The 22006-nt window shown below is 39.7% G+C and overlaps 2 protein-coding genes across 2 annotated transcripts; both read right to left on the bottom strand.

The window, feature by feature from the left end:
* Positions 1-2079: 2079 nt before the first annotated feature.
* On the bottom strand, positions 2080-5109 carry LOC121945051 (uncharacterized). Its single transcript, XM_088076040.1, has 9 exons — positions 5015-5109; positions 4158-4245; positions 4001-4072; positions 3681-3917; positions 3186-3215; positions 3004-3096; positions 2611-2704; positions 2445-2504; positions 2080-2355 (listed from the first exon to the last, which is right to left on the bottom strand). The coding sequence occupies exons 2-9, from the start codon at positions 4162-4164 to the stop codon at positions 2292-2294; spliced, it is 657 nt and encodes a 218-aa protein (XP_087932166.1). The 5' UTR covers positions 4165-4245; positions 5015-5109; the 3' UTR covers positions 2080-2291.
* A 3176-nt stretch (positions 5110-8285) lies between these two features.
* Positions 8286-21736, bottom strand: unc45b (unc-45 myosin chaperone B). Its single transcript, XM_042488080.2, has 20 exons — positions 21615-21736; positions 20344-20505; positions 20213-20249; positions 19939-20114; positions 19449-19538; positions 19175-19342; positions 18805-18970; positions 17632-17802; positions 17350-17521; positions 16946-17246; positions 14078-14172; positions 13681-13822; positions 13454-13594; positions 13218-13345; positions 12854-12920; positions 12535-12648; positions 11507-11622; positions 10730-10847; positions 10475-10630; positions 8286-9703 (listed from the first exon to the last, which is right to left on the bottom strand). The coding sequence occupies exons 2-20, from the start codon at positions 20503-20505 to the stop codon at positions 9431-9433; spliced, it is 2793 nt and encodes a 930-aa protein (XP_042344014.1). The 5' UTR covers positions 21615-21736; the 3' UTR covers positions 8286-9430.
* Between the last annotated feature and the right edge of the window lie 270 nt (positions 21737-22006).

The following is a 22006-nucleotide window of genomic DNA, read 5'->3' as shown; positions in this document are numbered from 1 at the left end:
TCAAACTTCAAAGTATAGAGTGCAGTATATACAAGCTTAGGACATTTTGACGGAAGTATATGGTGACAATTCCCATGCTACATTACGTCTCATAAGTCATTTCAGCAATGTTTAGGTTGATACCATTTGCTACAAAGTCTTTTTTAAGCATTTTTAACCCCTCAAGAATTGATACAATACAATCTCCAAGTCCCTCCAAAATACCACATTAAGACAACACAACCTTGACAAACACCATAGAAAATTTAAGATGTGATTTGGTATCAGAGCCAATTAATGTTTTCCATATCTATTTTAAAACAGGTGAGTAGTGGAGGGACTAGCAGCACACAACTTTCACAAACTGTCCAACTGGTAAAAAATCTAAACCCATTGTGATATTTCTTTAACTAGACCTTCATCAAGCAGTTTTGTGATAAAGAGAGAGATGCCCTCTTAAGCCCTCTTAAGTATGAGTGGCTGTGAGTTTGCAATTGACCTGCAGGGGGAAGTAAACATCAATTTACTATTTGACAATTTACAATATAGACTCAAAAACTTATTTAAAAAAAAGTGAAAACAAACTATATAGCGACAATCATAAAACACACTCCAAAGTGTTGACATTAAAGAGGTACATTTTTATTTTTAGATGTTTGAAATCTAAAAGGTTTTTTTGCATTCTCAGTACATTTCCAATCTTGCAGATTGCATTAGTAGACAGACCTGCAGGGATATGCCAACATGGATTGTGAAAAAAACCTCAGCAATAATACACAAACAGGAACCTTCAAAATAAATACAACAAAGCCTCCAAAATGCCACTGGGCAAAATTGCATTTAATTATTCATAACAATTAGCCTCTGCCTTATCAGAAAACGCTAAGAAAATATAATACATCAATAAAAAAGGCCATTAAGACCTAAAGCATCACAGAATATTAATTTTACTTTCTTAAAGCCTCTGAAAGCACACGAGCATGATCCCTCATTTTCTATGGTGCCGAGGTAAATACAATAAGCAATTATCAAAATAATGTTGAAATGATTGTTAAATGCAGTGCAGATCACATGGCTATCAGTTACCAGTAAAATAAAGGTAAGTAGAGAATTGCAGGAAGTAGGACGTAGATTCCACAATTTTCCAGAATTTATTCTGGTTTTAGGAGGAATCTCTGACACAGTGCAGATAATGGTCTGTTTTGGCTTCTCTGACTGTAGCAGTGCACTCATTCCTTAATTGCCTGAATCTTTGCCAATGACAAGAGTCTTTGCTGTGCCTAGCCAAGGTCCAAGCTTTATTTCTGGTATAAAATAACGTAGAGAGCTCAGCAGTGAACCAAGAAGTGAAGCTAGCCTTTGTTGTTGTATATTTAAAAGGTGCGTGTTTATCTACAATAGCATTAAATACATCAGTAAAATTACTTAAAGCTAGTTTAGGATCTTGGATTTTTAGAGTGTCAGCAATGAGGCTGCTGCAGAGGTCATGGAAAAAGGATTAATCATCTTCTGACCACTATGTGAGAACCTTAAGTCCTCTTCTTCACATTTCTAATGCAGACAAATAAAAACACCACAGGCAGGATATTTCTCTGGTCTGTTAGAACATATTAAATCAGTTAAGTTTGACTTGGAGGAAGCCTTTAAGTTTAGGCGAATAGGATGACAGATTAGTTGTGCGGCTTACTATGTTGAGATCACCTGGGATTATCACCTAATGATCAATTAAAGGAACAATTAATTCACAGTTTGTCAAGTGCTTCTGAAAGGGCAGAGGGAGGTGTGTAGACACCAGTTACTATAACTATAACTGAATTGTTTTGATTTTCAGGGAAACAAATTCAAAACATTTAGGAATTGACAGTGAGGTTGAGATGATCCTAGGGGTCAAATTAGGTTATTTTATACAGTGATGTCTATTTCAAAGGAATGGTCTCACTACAATTAAAATACTTCTCACATACAAATAAAACCAGGCTCTAGATTCCTATATCTCAGTCACACCCACTTTATGAAAGTCCAAGACTGTCTAAGGACTCTAGTGTGCAGTAATATCAAAAACAACTCTTTTTTTGGAATACATAAAAATAACCCATTGGCCCATACTGCATGCCCCAAACCATATAGTTTTAGAAAAAATCTGTACAGGGGAAACTCTTGGGTATCCATCGAACTCATTGCAGCCTACACTGACATGGTATCACTGGATCCCTCATAATGAATCAAAAACATCATAACCTGCTTTTCAAGCTTAGTCACTTGCATGTTGTCTGTGGTGGACATAAAAGGAAAATAAATGAGGCTGCAGGGGGTTATACTCCTCGATCACATTGAGGAGAGCTGTCATCATCCAGTCCAGGACCGCCCTGAGTATCACTGAAGGTGTAAAAACTCAGAATGAGTATATCTAAATGTACATTTATACATACTGTGAGTTACAGGCTGCATATGTAACGCTCACTAACCTGTTACTGGTGTCTCCAGAGCGCTGCATTGTTCGTAGGTTCACAGTCTCACCAGAGTCACTGAGACAAATTCATATTAAACATGAGGACGTGTTCGCAACAAGATATCACAATAACCAAACATACGAAAAAACGTTTTGAATCATGATCATTTTGTAGTGATTACCTTGATTGGTTGGTTGATTTTGGCTTTTTTTTTTGGTATCTTTTTACACAAATATTCAAAAGCGATCCTATTATCAGCAGCAGCAGTAAAGCACCTGTGGAATCAAGAGATGGATATTTAAGATAACTGTATCGATACACAACAAACACAACACATCGTGAAATTTTGATCTCACCTGATTGTCAGCATTTGAAAGACAAACATTTCAGCTCTGAGCGAAAGCAAGAAGAAAGAGGACGAGAGAGTAAAAGCAAGTCGGATTAGTAGCAAATAGCATTCATTTCTTAAATTAAAGATTTACCACCAGCTGCTGTCCACTGTTGTTTTTTCAGCGACAGAGGAAACATGGCGTAAGCAGACAGAGTCTCAGATTGACTGATGTTCAGGATTTACCAAAAACTCCGCCTGCAATGTGTCCACGTTTGTCATTTTGCGGACCCTCTGTGGTGACTTGCTGTGGAGCAGTGACCGGTGATGGTGTGGTAGCTGGAACAAAGAGGAAAACTCCAGTCAACGATCAATCAAAACAATGAGCAACATATTACAAGGTGTAATATGAAATAATTTAAACTTACCAATGATGAAAACACAAATGTCGCTTTGGTCTAGTTGAGAAAACAATAGAAGAGTTACTCAGTGTTTAATTAAATTAAACAGAATGGCATCAGTTATTAGACATCACAAAATTCATTTTACACATATACAATCTGACTATTTATTGAGCTTTACTTAAGACAATGCGAGTGCACTGATACAAGTTCAGCAAAAGGTTATAACAGAGGCAAAGTCAACAGAGAGAACAAAAGCCAGAAACTGTTCATTGTTTGCCATCAGGACACTTTCACATCAGACCCAGTGAAACAGGGAGCTGATTCCCTGAACTCTGCTTTAATCACTCTGCTTGGTGGAGATTAATGGATCATCACTGACAGAGAGCGATTTAGTGTGAGGGGTTAACAAGGGTCCTAAGACCAATATTTGATATATATAAAAACCCCAAACAAGCATACTAATGTGCATGCAAAACAAATCACAAATCTACAGGGACTACAGAAAGTAAATGTTAATACCTGTACATTTAAGGGTCTCAATACGGGCATCTCCTTCAAATTCACAGTCTCCATCTGTGTCGGTGGAGACGAATGCTCGTCCGTCATTCTGGCAGACAGTATTGGGTGGTGGTGGGCCTGTACACTGTGCGATGTGACTGTTATTGAAGACCAACTCATTGTTGCAAAATACGTGCGTCACATCAGTGGCGCATCCTGGACTCGTGCAGCAAAAATAACCAATAGATCGGTTTCCACCTGTAACATCAAACATCACAACTATAAAATATCTCACATGCACTTTTTAATCATAAGAGTGGTTTGAGAAAAAGAAGTCAAACCTTGACTTCCTGTGACAGGAAAGCTCAAAATGAAGTCAGCAGCATGCAGAAGGAGAAGGGAGGTAATCGGATCTGTCGAGACAAAAATACAAACTACAGACTCTCTGATGCCTTGCATTGGAGAAAGATTAAAGTTATTTAATAATCAGAAACTTACAACCCATGTTAGAGATCGGTGCTGATTTCTGGATCACAGAACACGATTCCGTTGTCTTCCACTTCTGATATTGGTGCCACAACACGTCCTGTTGGAGATGTAGTTCCCAATCAGAAACGTAACAATTACCGAATACCTAATAACTCCCTGACACCCTCCTGCATGTCAGAACCATCCTTTTCTTTCAGTTTTCAGTTTCCTTCTGTTTTAAATTATCTAAAATTCATTACCTAAAATATTCTCAGCACACCACTTCCTCATCAGCTCCTTCTCTTCCCTCCTCAATATTGTCTTCCATATATCCACCCCAACTTGTTTTTTTTGTTTTTGTTTTGGGTGTTTTGCCACCATCATTGGCACTTCCTCATATGACCACTGAAAGCGCAGGACATGTCACATTCATCCATTCATGCACACATTCACACAGTGGTGGCAGAGGCTACTGTACAAAGTGCCACCTACAAGGTAGTATCCATTCATACGCACAGCTGATGCCCACATCCTGTTAGTAGGTGGCGAATTGTAGCTCTATTTGTTAGAAAACACCGGAAAATCTAAAACCAACCACTACCCCCTACCCAGACACGAGCAGAGCATCAGTGTAAAATCTAAACATTTTTGTATTTACTTTTAAACACTGGATACACTGACTTTCTTACTGACTTTAACGCACGTAGCTTCCCTCCGCCTCAGACGTGAGTCGATGTTAGACAATAGAGATGATGCACGTTTGACACCGCGTTATGAGATGTAGTTCAATATGCCAGCTGATACAACATAGCCTATGCCTCGTAATCTTTGAATAAACTCAACCGAACAGCTTCAGATCCACGTTCAAATGACATGAACTCACCGACCTGATATCTGTGCGTGCCCTTGTGAAGAGTAGCTCTCGCGCCTCCTTGGGAAACGCGTTTCTGCCTGAATTAATAACCTGATGAGAGAGAAGGAGCTCAAATCCCCCGCCCCCCGCACCGCCCCTGTGCATGCTGAGTGGTACCTTATCTCGGTTAAGATCGCGCCCATAAACCCTTAACAAGAGGCGCGCAGTTTACATTACTCATCCGGACTTAGTCGACCAGACACCCCTGTTGCCATGGACAGGGGGCGATCGCAAAGTTAACTTAATCTTCCTCTCGACTCTCCTCCAAGCTTCCTCCAGACAAGTTCATCACCTTTAATCTCTACCGAGCCCGGACTGGTGCACCTCGGTCTGTGACCTAAATCTAATCTAATAAATCTAAACAATGTTATGACTATTAAACACTGGATAAGGATTAATGACTACCAACATGTAGTAGTCAGTTAAAAAAAACGCAGATCTGGCTCTGATCTGCTCCTGCATGATCCCCTCAGCCTCGATCATGCCAGTTTACCTCAGTGTCTGCTGATGGACGTTAAGTAAACAGATTATGAAATGTATTTTGATAGCTATAAAAGCAGACAACGGCCACATACTTAACACTTAACACACTTACCAGATAAGATGCAGATCCACGCCCAAATGTCCTAAAAAGACCGACCTGTCACATTCCCAGGGCGAGACAGGAGGCGCATAGTCCCGCGATGGCAGCAGAGCTATAGCTGAAACAAACCGCTGCCGAAACTAATAAACGAATTGTTGTGACAGGTTGTAACCGCTGTCAGCAGATGCGGTCTGTGATCATCTCTACATTATCATAGTTCCAGCACTTTTGCCTTTTTTTTTTTTAGCAAACTGTCTCGCAGGGCTGTTTGAGTGCAAAGCGAAAGCATCGCAGTTCTATAAGAATCATAGCAACAATTTAATTTAGGAGATCCCAGCATGCACTTTTGAGTGAAAAAAACAAACAAAAAAACTTCCACGCATGTGAGGAGTTGGCTTTATAACAGGAACAAGATATGAAATGGTTTACACTATAAGAAATAAGGCCCAAACAATTAAAATAGTTCTAAGATGCTGATATCAAACGCTGTAAGGAACCCATCATTCTGGCTTTAAAGACAACCACTTCAAAGGTCACCAGGGAAGCATTAGCCCTGCAGGCACTGCAGACACTACAGGTTGAACATGAATACACGAGTACTTCAGCAGGAAATGTGACTGTCGGAGTGTGGATGTAAAACGTACAGACTCTTTCCGATTATGTGCAATGACAAAATATGACTCATCTTTTTTTGGCAACACCTGAGATCGCAGCATTGCCTGTTGAGTTTCAGGTATAAGATATGGACACCTGAAACTTTTTCAACAGTGTGGTGATACTGTCAGTGCAGTGGTGTCTGTCCCGCTGATGTGCATTTTAATCGGATCGTAAAGCATATTAAACACGTGTATTTCCTCATGTAAACTCATGTAACATACCCTATGCCTGGAAATAACTGAATGAACTTACCTGAATAGCTACAGATTAATGCTCATATGACTCAAAAAGACCACAGACTATAAATAAAAGAGCGATATGTCACTAAAAAAATAGCGCTAATCGCCAGTCCCACTCTGTTTTTGTTGTTTTGCTATTCAAATCCCACCGCGTCATCGTTTCTGCAGAACGTGCAGTTTTATGTTGCATAATAGCCATTATTATTATTATTATTATTATTATTATTATTATTATTATTATTATTATTATTATATTTCATTATAACACAGAGTCGTTCGTTCTACTGCAGCCACAAACATGAGGTCGGTGTGCAGCCGTTTTTCTGACCTTTCTGCTACATTAATTGAAACAGTTTTCACATTTCAAAGTCAGGTCTTACATGAAGAGAGGTGATGCGAAACTGTGAGGTCTGTCACACAGAGTAATGCGCTCATGGGGAGTTACTTTGTGATGATCGCCACTCCGTTTAGCCGCAAGACTGGCAGCACAGACAGCAGCCCCCTGAAACTCACTCCACGTTTCCACCTGGTTGTAAAGTAAAAAGGTTATTAGTCTACATGTCGCTCATTTCGATTATTTCATTATGGAAAATTTTGAAGGTTGAGATGTCTGTGTCATAGTTTTCCTAAACGTACACACACAGTCCTTGACTTGCTGCATTTGAGTCTGTTAAATTCTTGGTTAAGGCACTAATTCGGTTTTTGTTTGGGCCACAAAAAAATCTTAAAATGCTTTAATTTTGATTTTAAGATTGTGGAATAACCCTGACACAGTGTTGGTGCTGTAGTTATTACTCCTGAGAGTTAAATAAATGTTGATGCTTATCATACATGCACTCCTGGTTGTGATTTCAAGATGTATAATCTTAGAATAAAATCTGATTTAAAAATTTTGGGTGTAGTTTTAATATGGATTTAGTTTTATATCAAGATAAACCAACTTCTATCAAGACACGGTGTAATCACACTGCACTAGTACTGAGTAATCTTAAATAAGTAATGTTTTTCTTGTTTTTAAACCTTGATTTGCTACAAATAAGAAAATTAAAAAAATTAAATAGAATTATTTGCTTATATTTAGTATTTTTCACTTATTATTGGGCAAAATCAAGTGTGACTTCAAGTATTCTGCACTGAAAATCAGCATTTTCAGCTTATTTTAATCCTTTTGGATTCTTCAGTCTAACACGTTTAGCTCTATTCCCAGCAAAGCATTTCTAAGTTAAAACAAAAATCATGGCACTTACTGTATGAATCACGTCAGGAATACGGTGTAATTCTTTAAGACAACGCTTAGGATCCCAGCATGTTGTCTTTTTAACACCTTTAAGAAATTCAGGTCTAAACTGAGTTTGAAACAGTTAAAAAAAACATGAATATCATGGAAATATTTCATACTCAGTGAGGGGTAAAGAAGCAGATATACATTTACACTAACAGGAAATGTGACCGGTGTGGGTTGATGTTCACGTAAAGGACACAATAAGATGGGTTTCTTCGGAAAAGGCACATTCCTCTATGTGATCTGAATACAAGAAACATTTCAGTCTGGGTTTACAGAGAATGAAATGAGAGAGAGGTTAAAAAAGGTTACCTGGAGATATTTAAACGCTGAACTGAAACACTATAAAAACCTCAAATGCCTTCGACCAAAGGAAAGCAAGACATTGGGGGTTTTTTGTTTGTTTGTTTTGTTTTTCAAAAAGATTATTCTGAGTCACGTCTCTTGTAAAATTTGGCTTAAGTAATGTGCACAAGCTATGGAATGGTTTTCCAGAGAGTGGTCTTTTAATCACAATCAAATGTCTGTAAGTTACCATTGGTAGGTTTAAAAAAATTAAGTGTGACAGAGTTGAACAAAATGTCAAATGGCAAAACAGTTTAGTATTTTGCATTGTTATGAGGTTTGATTATTGCATGACTTTACTTAGTTCTTTTATTTTCTTGTTTGTTTTATATTCTGGATGTATTGCTATGGTCATATCAAATGCTGCAATGATTCACTGAGTTATCTGCAAAGCAGTCCTCACAAGTTACAACTAAGCTGTGGTGTCATGTTTCATGTTCAGGAAAAAAATAAGAGTAAAGATAAAAATTTACTGCTCCGTGGTTACGTGCTTCAGTGCACCTGTAGTTTTCATCCATGTCTGTGAAAACATGAATGCTGAACACAGATCTTTCCCCGACAGCACAGAGATTTTATCTCTGCGATCAAAGGTTTTAAGATTAGTGTCACCAATTTAGTATCCGACCAAATCCCTCCCTTTGTGATCCCACGTTATGATGCAAAGTGCTGGACAGAAAAGTGTTTTTGCAGAACATTATAGTGTCACAGTTGACCTTTGACCTCTTTGATATAAAATGTCAGATCTTCAACATTATATCATGTGAGACATCTGTGTGAAATTCAAGCATATGAATTCTTGAGTTACGGCCTACAACATTTTTTATGAGGTCGCCATGATCTTATCCTTCGATCTTCAACCCCTAGATTCTAACCAGTTCATTGTTGAGTTCAAGTGATCTCCAAACTAGAACTCAAAGGTGTTACTTAAACTGGATATTTTGGCTTCTGATTCATTTTGTCATCTAACCACACAAATACCAAACAGAGGAAACAAACACATGCTAAGAAGGCAGTCTTGAAACATTCATTTACGTGAACAGTTCAGTACATTTCTTCTTTTCAAAAGAAAGAAGAGATGCTTCCTGACAGGAAATCCCCTTTATGTGCTCATTTGACTGCCCAAAAAGCCTCTGTAAAAAAAAAAAAAAACAACAACACTTATTTAAATTTTGAGGGATCATCTTGTGTGGATTTTAGGACAGGTTGATGAACTCTTTTTTATCTTTGATGTGGGAATAACATTTAACAAAAAAGTCTGTTTTTAAAGTCCGGAAAAATGTCATTTTAAGGAGAGTTGGTGAATGGTTTGATGAGACCAAGATCCATAGCTTTGACCAGGCATGCACGTGCCGCGTCGATAGGATCCTGCCTCTTGGGATTGTCCTCCGCCTTGCCAATCACCGAGAGGATTTCCAGCAGCTCGCTCTCAATCAGCTTCTTGGCCAGCTCACCGTCGTCTGAGTTGAGCATGTTGTAGATAATCACAAGGCCACGATGCTGTATATAAGGGTTGGGATGGAGACACAACCTCTGCAGGATCTCAAGCCACTGGGTAGTCTGTTGGAGACATATCATTCAGTTACAGCGGGGAAATGTGGCTTTCCTTAAATATTAAAAGTAAAACTGCAAAATTAAGACATAAAATGCAAATGCCCTTTAAGATCAACTCCACGCAATGCATTACACTCTGGCCTTTTTCAAGGTTCACACTCCTCTGAACACACTCAAAATCACAGTCAGCTGTGGTGTGTTCCAGCACTCGACGGGATAGTTTGATACTTGCAATTGTAAACAGATTTATGAATAAGTTTGTGAGTGAGATAACTCAGCATTTTTTTATTTTGATTTGAAAGGGAAACCCCCTGATTTTACACAAGACCAACACTTTAGTCACAGAGCTGAACTGCTGTTGACATTATTGATATGTGAAGATGTGATAGTAAAATCAAGTGTTCTCTGAGTCGAAACAGATTTCCACATCACCGCTAGAGCTGCAATTTAACGGCACTGCGATTATTTAATATTGCATTTCCATAACAATTATGAGGGGAAATATGACAGACACATTAAAGATAATCTCTTATGCTCTTTTTCAGGGCCATGTTTTTTTTATATTCTTTAATGTTCAAAAAACACTTAATTTTCCTCACACTGTCTGTGCTGGAACAACTGTTTCTTAATTGTAATTACAGTATCAGAGGCCTGGTTGCTTTGTTAGATACAACAAACAATGTATGGATAGCTCATAAATTGTATTTGTGACACTAAAATTCTGCGGCTTCTACAGTAAAATCACGACTGAACACTGTTGTACACTGTTGTACATACCACCAGGGTCATTTTGGTGCAAAGCTTCTTTTGGGCAGCAGTGAGCATGGCGAGACCTCCAGCTGCAGCAATCTGAAGCTTGTCGTCATCCTCCCCGCAAAGCAGGACCAGCAGCTTCAGCTTATCGTTACCGTCTTCTAGGTATCTATCTTGCACCTAAGATAAACAGAGTTGACATATACAGTGCAGCCACGGGTTTCCCCCACTTTATCATCTGTTGTCATCTGAGGTTTCTAGCTGCTCGTCTGATCTCACCTCTTTACATGTAACAAGGTTGCACATGCATTCAGTGGCAGCCTGTCTGATCTGGTCATGTTCCTCAAACATGTAGTTCTCAATCTCTGGCAGAGCTTTCTCCTTCACGATCTTTACTCTGCAAAACAGTTGGAGGTTCAGGTGAAAACACACAATGAGGCAAAAAGTGCAAACTGCAGTGAAGTCATTTAGGAAATGAACCACTTTTTTTATTGTGATTTCACTGAGTCTGTTTTATCGTTTTCTTTGGTGTCATGGTTTGGTTATCTGAAGGACAGAAACACACAGTCAGATAGTGAAATGATCCTGTCAGTTGACTGGTGAGTACCAGCTGGGCCCAGAGATCCTTTGGACCAGTTACAGAGAATAACCATCTCTGTTTCTAATGATGACTCGCATCCTTCGCAAAGGAAACTTGTTGTTACCCTCTGGTGTAAAGTAGTCTCAAGGTGTAAAGCAAAACGTTACAAGAATAGTTTTCTTCCAGCTGCAATCATTATTAAGTCATAGAAATATTTGCACATATTTATTTAGCATCATAGTGTGATTTTTGACCTCCCAGTCTTAGATTGATAGCAAAGCATCTGAGCACTTTTTACATGGTTTATTGAGTTTTGTCTTTTGTCAGTGTGTGTTGTAATTTTGAATTGTGTCTAGGTGGATGCCTCGTCTTTTTACTGCAAAACAAATGAACCTACAGGTACAAGTAAAGTAAACTGAATCATATTATTAAAAAATACAGTGACAGTAGCATCATGTAATGGTGAAAAATATTACCTTAGTTTTTCACTGAAACCAGCTAAGTTGGTGAGACCTCGCAGAGCCTCGAAGTTCTGTATCCCCTCTTTGTCTGTGTGAAGGAGGCTAACTAAAGGCCGCACCACCTCATACACCTGTAAACCAAAAACCCAGAGGAGTGAATTTAACAAGTCAGTTGTTGAACAGCAATTCAGCAGAGATGCATATAAACTGAATTCATAAACATTGAATTCTGAAAGTGAGCAACAAACAATGTTGAGGAAACTAAAAACTGGTGTTTCCTAAACTGCTAACTACTTTACAACTAAAGTGAAGTTGGTCAAACTATATCTGAACGATTCTAAAAAAGCACTTAGCTTGTCAAAGGAGTAATAGTTTTAAAAGCAGCAGTAGTTCAATTATATCCAAACTACTTCACAATCTGAGGTTCAGAGGTCCCAACTGGACTGACACATGCAGGTGTGTCAGTAAGGGTGGGCTCGTGAAAATACTACACCTCTCAGGAAATCCATAGTATTTGACTGCAGACATTTTGGTTGCAAACCAGGGATGATTTTAGTCAAATAACTGGTGACTGTCATTAAATGACAACAGTGGCCAGTGAGCAATATACTATGCCTAACAACGTCATGATGTCTACATGACCAAAAGTATTTAACTACTGAAAAAGCTACTGATATTAGACTGTAGTTAAACTGCCACCTGACTACTGCAATTGTCGAATTATCCAGCCACTTCGTCGTTAACTACTCTGAAACACTGGCAGCAAACAGTCATCAGTAATGATAGGTATTATTATTATTATAATATGAATCCCCAGCAGTAATGCGAACATTCAATCAGAAACACAAAATAAATTGTGTGAAAAGAACCAAAGAAAAGAAGGCAATATGTGGCAATAGTGAAAGAAGTTTTTAGTCACCAAGAAGTTGTCTGCTGTGCTGTATCTGGTTATCTGGTGTTTTTCCCTTACCCTTTCCCCACTTTCACAACAAAGGGAACTGTCAGATAAGTAAGCAGAACAACTGCTGTTGTATATGTCTTACCCTCTCACCGGGGAAGGCGATTTCTGGGTTGGAAATAGCTGCAATCTTGGCAAGAGCGTGACTAGCCTTTGTCTTCCCAGCATCCGTCCCCTCCAGAGCAAGTGGAATCAGAGCCTGAGAGCAGAGCCAGACGTGAATAACTGCAGAAGTATGCTGCCTCAGCCAGTTAATCCAGTTTACTCTAATCTGATGTTTGCCTAATTTGACAGGGATTCAGTTATGGAACACTTGGAAGTATCTGCTTTAATTTCCCTCTGACTTGGTGAGGTGACATAAAAAGATTCAGAGATTCACTTGTACATTAACTTTTATCACTCACCTTTCCCCCACCTTGGGCTACAATTGTACCACGATCTCTGGAATCCTCCGACAATGCCAAGAAAACCCTGAAGATAAAAAAAATAATAATAAAAGATATTTCTTGGGAATGGAGGAACAAACAAGAGAACTGATGGTTTTTTTTCTGATTTTGCTTGCATTCACTCCTCTCTGTAATGAAAAATTTGGATCATTCTTTATGAGGTGACAAAAATCTAGTCAAGTCAAATTAATGGCACGGGGATGGTATTAGTTTGAGTCAACCAGCAGTGGTACGTCATATGGGTTTTTTTGGTGGTGGTGGTAAGGTTCTTGTCAGTTGTATCAAAATTTTTGATGACACATCAAAATGTTTCCCCTCCCACCTTGCTAACATCTCCTTAGTCTGGTTTGTCAGGATCGTATTATCCGCTTTCACCATTACAGCGAGTGCAGAGGTTACTCCAGCCTTCAGCAGCCTTTTCACTCTCTTCTCAATGAAGTCCTTCTTGTCCTGCAAAAAGAAGATAAAGAAAGGATGTGCATGTATGCACATGTACACATAATCTCCTCTACTGAGTGTTGGTCTGTGGTCTAACAGAACAGCTGTTTCCTCTGTTACCTTGGGGTGTTGCTCAGGCACATGCTGTTTTGAGAACTTGGCAAGTTGAACCAGCTCCGGCATAATTTCTTTCTTGTCATAGCAGTTGGTGCAGTTAACCAGGGTGCAAGCTACCGCATATATGATTGTCTTATCAGTGGACTAAAAACACAGAGAAAGGAGAGAGGTTAGCTCTACTGTCCATATCAGATACACTGTATGTTTCTTCTTATCTGTTATCTTCATACCTTTGCCAGTTCAAACATGGCTTTCAGGGCAAGTTCATCCTCAACAAAGTCATCTTTCACATCAGCATCATTTGTCAGATATGCAAGACCCTCAATAGCCCATTTCCTTGTTTTGGTGTCAATCTGAGGATTACAGAGCCACCTAGAAGAGTAAAAGAACGAACATTTAACAAGAAGTGCGTATAGAGATGATGTGAAATGTTGGGACTCCAGAGGTAAATTACATTCTGGCATTGTGTTATAAGGAATCATATCCACTTTGCATTAGAAATAACAAATAATTACTTAGGTGTTTAGCATATATTTCAGTATCGCTTTTCTCACAGATTTTCACTCTGGTTAATAACCTGCTAGATTTTAGCACAATCACATCAAAAGTTTGTGTGTCAGTACTCACTTTCTGCACTGCTTGGCCAGCTTCTCTGTGGAGCCCTCAGCGAACTGCCTCAAACTGTAGTCATCTCCTCCAGCTGAGCCCAGTTTACAGAGACCCTTGGGACAATGTGGACGTGAGTGCACATACCAGTACAAACACAGACACTGGAAGTTGCATCGTCGAGTTAAAGTTCTATATTGTCAAAAAATTCATCTTGATCAGAATGATCCAGATATGACACTCCTATAATTTGTAATCCAGTGCTCTAAATGGGACTTTGTATTACAAAATAGGCGGTTAAGGCGACAAAAAAAAAAAAAAGCAACAGGTAGAATAGCCAGCATGTGGTCACTTTATATGCTTCTATTTGAAGAGAAAACATGGGGGTTTATATTGTGAGAAACTACTTTTGACTATGTCATTATGATAGATAAAAAGTGATAAATTCAAATTAAATTGAGTAATTTTCATTTTATTTCGTGGGGGCCAAAGTTAACCTATTATTTCCACTTTTTTACTTTCTCTCTCTCTCGGTCATTTTGCTGTACTCAAATAGGCAGCCTGATGTCTGCTTTATCTACTTTATCTCTGTAATGGTTGAACAAACCAAGTGCAAATTCTAAATAGATGTATATATATCTGACCAATTCAAAATTTGATTGCATTTTATTGTTCCTTGTTTTTCTTTGATCAATTATATCCCAATCCCACAAGGTTTTAATGGAAAGATGGATCCTGATCCTTGAAGAAGGGTGGATTCATGGTGGATTTTAAAAATAAAATGTTACAAAGTTTCAAATTGCTAAAATACTGTACATATAGGCTACAGCTTGAAGTGGTTTTGTTTCATCATTACAGTGATAAAATAGATAAAGTACATTTTAGGTTTCTTTTAGCCTTTTAGTCCTGTGAAGTTAAGCAAAGTCACTGTAAATTAAACAATCATGAAAGATGAAATCATTTCAAACACTGAGGCGTGGCTCTCTTTGGCAGCAGAAGCAGTGTTTTTGTTGACCCACTGAAACTTGTTTTAAGGGCTCTGCAGCTGCTGAGGTGGAAGGGTGGTTTATGTGGGAGTTTGTTTCCGTCTGTGTGACAGCAGATTATTAATGACTGGAATTCATGTGTCAGTTCCCCCAGGAAAAATCCTGCGTGTTTTTTTCCCAAAGGACACTGTTGCAATCCTGCATATTCAACTGCTTTTATCAGTGGGACATCAACTCAGTCGCCATTGTGTTACTGTATTCAGTGATGAATAGTGATTTAACAGACTCTCATTTATCACCTTGTATTAATTACAACAATACAATCAAAAGTAGTTTCTAAAAATCGCATTCCCCAAGCTGTTTTCTGCCCTTTTCATATAAAACACTTAAAGTGACCACATGCTAGTGTATTTAATGTGTTTTTCTGTTGGTGGAGAGATCCACCAATCAGTCCTTTCAGGAGAAAATCCAGGAAGTGTGAGGGTATTTAGGAGTGTGTGAGACCATGCTGCCATCCAAGTAAGTGTGTCGGTTGATCCAATTCACCCTTATTTCCCTTAGCTCGAGTCTTGTATGTGAGTAGTAGTAGTAGTAGTAGTAGTAGTAGGGAAGGTAGCACCAGCACCGTCACTACCTGGAGTCTGCAAAAATAGAGCCTGGGCCTGATGAAGGTGCTATTGCTGTTTGGGTTGTGATAGCCATGTGATAGCCAGCCTAGCTAGCTTAGTTAGCTCAGTTTAGCCTCCTGGGGGATAGCCATGTGTTAGCTTAGCTTAGCTTATCTTATCTGTGTTATCCTGTGGTATCTGTCTGTAGGCTGTGATAGCCATGTGATAACTAGCCTAGCTAGCATGGCTAGCTCAGCTTAGCCTTAGCCTTGTATCTGTGATAGCCATGTTATAGTGTAGCTTAGCTTTGTGACTGTGATAGCTTTATAGTACTTTAGCCTGCATCTGTGAGAGCTTTGTAGTAGTTTAGCTTAGCCTCGTATCTGTGATAGCCAGGTGGTGCTGCCACTACCTGGAGCTATAAACGGAGCCTGCGTCTGTTGAAGGTGGCAGGGCTGTTTGGGCTGTATAGGAGCAGCGAGGGCTGGCACCAGGGGAGTGGATTTGGGACGCCAGAGCTCACTGCCTAGCCTCCTGGAGGTGTTGTGGGACCAACTAGGTGAAACACTGATGAAAGGAGGTTCCCACCTGATGACCCCAAAGATGTGTTAGCCTTCACTGCTCTCTGACCTTTATATTTAAGCCATAATAGCTGATTGGTGACCCTAGTTTCTTTAGTGTGTATATTCCTGGAGCACAAGTTTCTTGTGCTCAGTTGAAATCCCTGTCCGTGTCCCTGTCCGCAGAGCTTTCTGCCACCGTGGCTCTGCTTCCTCTTTCCCTTTTTTTTAATCTTCTCTTTCTTTTTCTATTACTGCTCTCTGGCACTCATATTCACATTTAAGTGATAATTGCTGATCAGTGAACCTAGGATCCTCATTGAGTGCTTATCCTTTTCTGGAGCACAAATTTCTTGTGTTTTAGTTGAATAAATAGCTGGTAGCCTACATTGGGATGTGTAGTCCCCTTAAAAGCACTTGTTATCTGGATTTGGTAATCCTGAAAAGTTGGTTTCTGGATCAGGGTGATCCAGTCCAATGTAACATTGAATTGGATGCCAAATAGCAAAACACAGTATTTCCAAAGCATGGTCATTCTGATCCAGATTAAACTATTTGAACAACTCGGCCCAGGACTTCAGTGCCCAGTGCAACAGTAACTGCTCATTATGTTTTTACTGTTCTTACCTTTAACTGTGATGTTTACATAATTTGCTTTTTGTGCACTGGCTGTGTCCAAAAGTTATTAAATAATTAAGTTATACATTATTCCTTTTTTTTCTTTTGCACACTCACCACAAGGGCACGTATTTTAATCTTCTCATTCTTAGTCTTCTTGTAGATGTCCTTGAGCAGTGACACACCATTGGTGATGATGAAGGAGGCGCGGCTCATCTTCGAGGAGGAATGGATCAGCGCCTCCACGGCAACCATCTGATCCACCTCACGCTCAGAGCCACACAGTGCCACCATCATCTCCATTATGCCTTGCCGTCCCACAAGGGCGTTACCGACATCAAAGGGACCCTGAAGCAGCCCCGAGATGGTGTTGACAGCATGAAGGGTCTTGTCCATGTCGTTGGGGTCAATTTTGGATCTGTACAAGAAAGAGGGAAAAAAGCGTAAGAGATAGTTATGTGGGCTTGGTCTGAAAGTTGGAAAGTCTTGGCTAAACGGTGAATTGTGTTTTACGGACGCACTTGATATAATCATCACAAATGTCCCTGAAGTTGTCTCTCTCGGGGTCACATGTGAGGTCATCATAGAGCTTGTTGAGGAGCACGCTGGCAATCAGCTGTGTGTTGTCTGTCAAGGGCAGCTGATCTGGAAGTTCGGGAACCTGACCACACACCTTGAGGATCTTCTTCAGACCTGGAGAATAAACACATCTATATATATGAATATCTGTCGAATACACCTTGTCAGGGTGTACGGATGGTAGCTCACAGCAAATAAGATGCCCGTTGCTGCTGTCTGCTCACCATGGTCAATAGTGAAGAGGGTCCTGGAGTAGTCCTTCTCTTTCTTGGTACTGCGAGGTACGTTCTTACTCAGGAGGTTCAGCGCCTGGTCTCTGCCATGACCAGACACCTTCTTACTAGCAACCATTTCCAGCAGAGAGAGGAGAATGGTTTTCAGGTCCTTAGATGCGTCTGTAGATAGACAGATGATATAAAAGAGAGGATGTCTCACTGTGCTGGGAAAAAAATACTAATAAAAGTTTGCAAGTGGGGAATTTACTGACATATTTTATGTCTTGGAATAAAACGTGAAAGTCTCTTACGCTTGTGTTAACAACAGACCTTATTTAAGGCTTCAAACCAAAAACAATTCAAAAAACCCATTGACTTTGAGAAGAGAGAACAGAGGTGCTGAAACGGATTTCCGGGTTTTGGGACTCATTACTGGAGTTCTCTAAATGCAAGCACTTCATACAATAACCTTGTGTTTTCCATACATTGATTCATTTAGTCTTAATTTGTGGTAGAGTTGTGCAGCGCCCCTCCTTGCCCTGCTCTCTTTATCTTCGTCTTTGTTTACTAGACCACAAATTATCTCATTTTAATCACCCCACAGTCCCTTCGCCTCACTCCCCTCCTCTGTGGGATGTTTCCCTGGGAGAAGAAGAGGTAGCAGCTCGGGGTTCAAGCCTTTGGTTGGCAGCTGTAGTGGCTCGACTTTGCTCAGCGCATGCCCACCAGCACTGGGGCGTCACAGTGGACTGGTGGCCAGCGGGTCTAACTTGCTAGCTGATGGAGTGGGGAATCAGGGTCGGTCTCCCTTTTTGCTAAGTCTATCTGTCTTTCCCAGGTTGCTTTGCGGTGTCCAGAGTTGTTTCTAATGCTGGAATACAAACTTTCTCTGCAGGAATGCAGTGAATCGGTCTTTCACTGAAGGGACATTAGTATTTGTAGCTTACAAAAGCCAATAGGAACTCTCTCTTTCTGAGATGACCTGTGATTGGCCGAAGTCTCCTGTCATAGTCCAGAAACAGCCATGAGGAGGGGCTGAAGTCTAGTTTTCTCTCAGTCCATTTGAATTACAATATGCTCAGATTTTAATATGGGATTTATGCCCAAAGGCACTAAAGTTAAACTGCTTTGAATGAGATACATTTTTTTACTACAAATGATGATTCACAGATTCTGTCTTACCCAAAACCAAAGCCTCTTCTTTCCCATATTCCCTTTTATCTCCACCAGTGAGAGAGTCGTTAATGCACTGGAAAAGGTTGCACGTTGCCAGTGAGATCTCCTCGTTGTCAACAGCCATGATGCTGCACATCTTATCAACACCGACCATGTGAATGATGGCCATGGCCTGTTTGGAGGATGTGAAGAGAAACATACACTAAGTGCATTTTGTGTAAAAAAAATAAAAGCAAATATTAATAATGGCATCGTATAGGTGGCAGTTGTACTTTTAGAGTTTGATTGTGTTTAGAAGATGCTACACTGTTGGTATTGCCCCATGAAACCTTTGATTCTCATTTTCATTTGGCCTTTGTCATTTTTCTGTGCTCACCCGAGCTTTGTGTCCTGTGCACATCCCTGACAAAGTACGAATAGCAGCCAGGATCATCTCTTGTTTGCCCGTCTCTATCATGTTGAGCAGCAGAGGAACGCCATTATTCTGGAAGATTCTCTCTGCTCCTGCATCCTCTCTTGACAGCACAATAAGGTTGTTTGCTGCCTAGACACAGGATAGGAAGCAGAAGTGAAACCACAGTTGCACAAACTAAAACTGCAGATGAATAATAAAAGGCTATGGTGACGGCTATGGTACAGATGATACCCACTTTTTCTCTTTTGTCCTTCTCCATTTCGTCATCAAGGAGAATGTCAAACATGTTCTGCACCCTCGAATCTGTGGAGAATGTTGTCTTGAGCTGTGGAGAATCAAAATGAAACTTTTATCATCATCTGATGCCTAAATAGTTCATTTATATACTTGCATTTTGTTAGTGGACTCAGTAAAAGTTAATTTGTCTTTTTCCTCCTATCAAAAAAGCAAAAAGCAAAAGCTCCTCCTTCCACGCTAAAAAGATGTAGCAGTATTTAGGGTCAACTTTAATTTAATTTCTTTGTAAACCACATTTAAGAAAAATGACAAATAAATCTACCTTGTACCTTGTATATAGTCAGTTTTTTAGCCATAAGATCATTGCTGACTACATGTAGCAACACTGATTAAGTGTTACTTAATGCATTTGTGCAAAGACGTGCATAATCCTCTATTATAGTGCATCAACTTCTGTGTGTGGGTGTATTGCTCTCTTCAATACTGACCTTGGCCTGGATTTCTGCTCCCAGCCTGCGGAGAGTCTCCAGGAAGGTCTTGTTCTTTGGTTCAAGGGTGGCACATCTCTGCACATCTTTAAAAGCCATGTCCAGTTTTCCTAGCTTCTCCAGAGCTTGGCATCGCCGGTACAAGGCTTTAATATCTGCTGCGTCAACATCAATTGCTGTATTAGAGGAAGAGAGAATTTAATGAGCTTTAGTTTAAGATAGTTATTATTTGCTTCTGGCATATTTTTTTGGTTAAATGTATGTATTTATTTACCTTTAGAGGCATCAGATGCTGCATTTGTATAGCTTTCCTGTGGGATAAACAGAGATGTTTAGGTTAAAAATACACAAATATAATCTGTTTGGTATATGATTGTTTTTGTGCTGCTTTACCAAACTGCTTACCTTTTTTAGGTAGCATGCAGATCTGTTCCTGTAAATGACAGCAAGCACTTTTTTGTCCTTGCACACCTTGATGGCATTACTGTAGCACTCGATAGCTTTGTCAATATCTCCTGACTGGAAGTGTTTGTTTCCCTCATCTTTTAACTGGATCGGGTCTCCCATCTGGTAGAAATAAGAATAATCAGTCATGACATATAACAGATGACATATAACCTACAGATCACAGATCTACAGATCTGACTTTGCGTTTTTCCAGCTAATCCATTTTCGCATCACTTTTTGTGTCTGTGAGCTGGTGGTATGAGCTCATCACTAGTGATTACCAAAAGTTTTATTATTTGTCATTTTCCCAGTAATGATTCCACCCCCAGTGGCAACAAGCTCAACAACTGCTGCAGTTTCAACTATTACTGCTGTTTCAGTTTCAGTGACCGACATTATACCCAGATGAGCTTTGGTGAGTATGTGTCCATATACTCAGAAGATTGGTGCGCTCAGTGTCATCTAGAACATCTTTCACCGTTCACTGACTGAGGAGTTACACTTGATGGTCACACATCTTAGTTTTAACACTCTAGTTCTTGGATTTGGGAGAGAGTTATTCATGTTTACTAATATTTTTGGAATGTCTTAGACCATAGGAATAACACGTATGAATTGTTAAAATCGATGTGGTTCCCGTTTAACTATTTCAGCATCATCAGGCAATCTGAAGTCACCAAAGCTTCATTCCAACATCACACATTTCAGTCAGGTTTAGCAATTGATGGATACAATTTTTTTTTTTAAAAAAAGAAGAAACTTAAGAGAATTTTTTTTTTCCAAAGGTGAAAGGCATTAGGATAAAAGCACAACAGCAGCTCAAAATGTTTGGCATGCGCATGTACATTAAGTACAAACACTTACTTTTCATCAGCCCAGGAGAATATTAATCATCTATCGGCATACTAATATATTTTTTTAAATGTATAATTAGAACTGTTTTCACTCTTACCATTGTTGGAAATCAGTGTACTGCTGTTCTGGGTCTCTTGGAGCAAATGGCCATGCACATGTTATCTCTAACTTTAAATGGCGTCCCTTCAGGCCTTATTTGGGCACACTCTCATACCTCAGTTGCAGTGTTGCAACAATTGTCACTTTCCCAATGTGCAGACACCATCTCCTATCACCTAGGCGCAGACTATCCCCCTTCTTATCCTAAGTGCCTTCTGCATACCTGAATGTCACTCAAATTAAAATCACAGATCTCTGAGGAAGCTTTACAGTACCTTAAGGGCTGTGCGTTGTGTCTGCTGCTATGCGTAGATGGTCCGGACCTCTGGTCAGTAAAGCTTGTTACAAACTTTTTCTGTCTTATGTAACCTCCCCCTACCAACACCTCATTTATATTTATCGGGATCTCAATGGGGTGGGACAGAACGAAGGTGGACCAACCTTCACACACAGGGGTTCACTGCAAGCACACTAAAACCCCAGAGAACAACTTTGTCCCGAAGCTCATTAGAGACCATGATTAAATGTGTTGCAACCAATATCCATCCAATATCTTCAAATTATCCAAGGCTTTATGAATAAGTTTTTTCCATTCAATGAAGTCCGTGAGAGTGACCCCCTGCAAGATGGTCTGCTCCTGATAAGGGCTATTTAGGGCACAGACAGC

Source organism: Plectropomus leopardus, chromosome 4 (genome assembly GCF_026936395.1).
Source record: "Plectropomus leopardus strain MGB_pleo_1.0 chromosome 4, ASM2693639v1, whole genome shotgun sequence".
Taxonomy (NCBI): domain Eukaryota; kingdom Metazoa; phylum Chordata; class Actinopteri; order Perciformes; family Serranidae; genus Plectropomus; species Plectropomus leopardus.
Note: the sequence above shows the minus strand (reverse complement) of the source record. Positions and strands in the feature narration are given on the sequence as shown.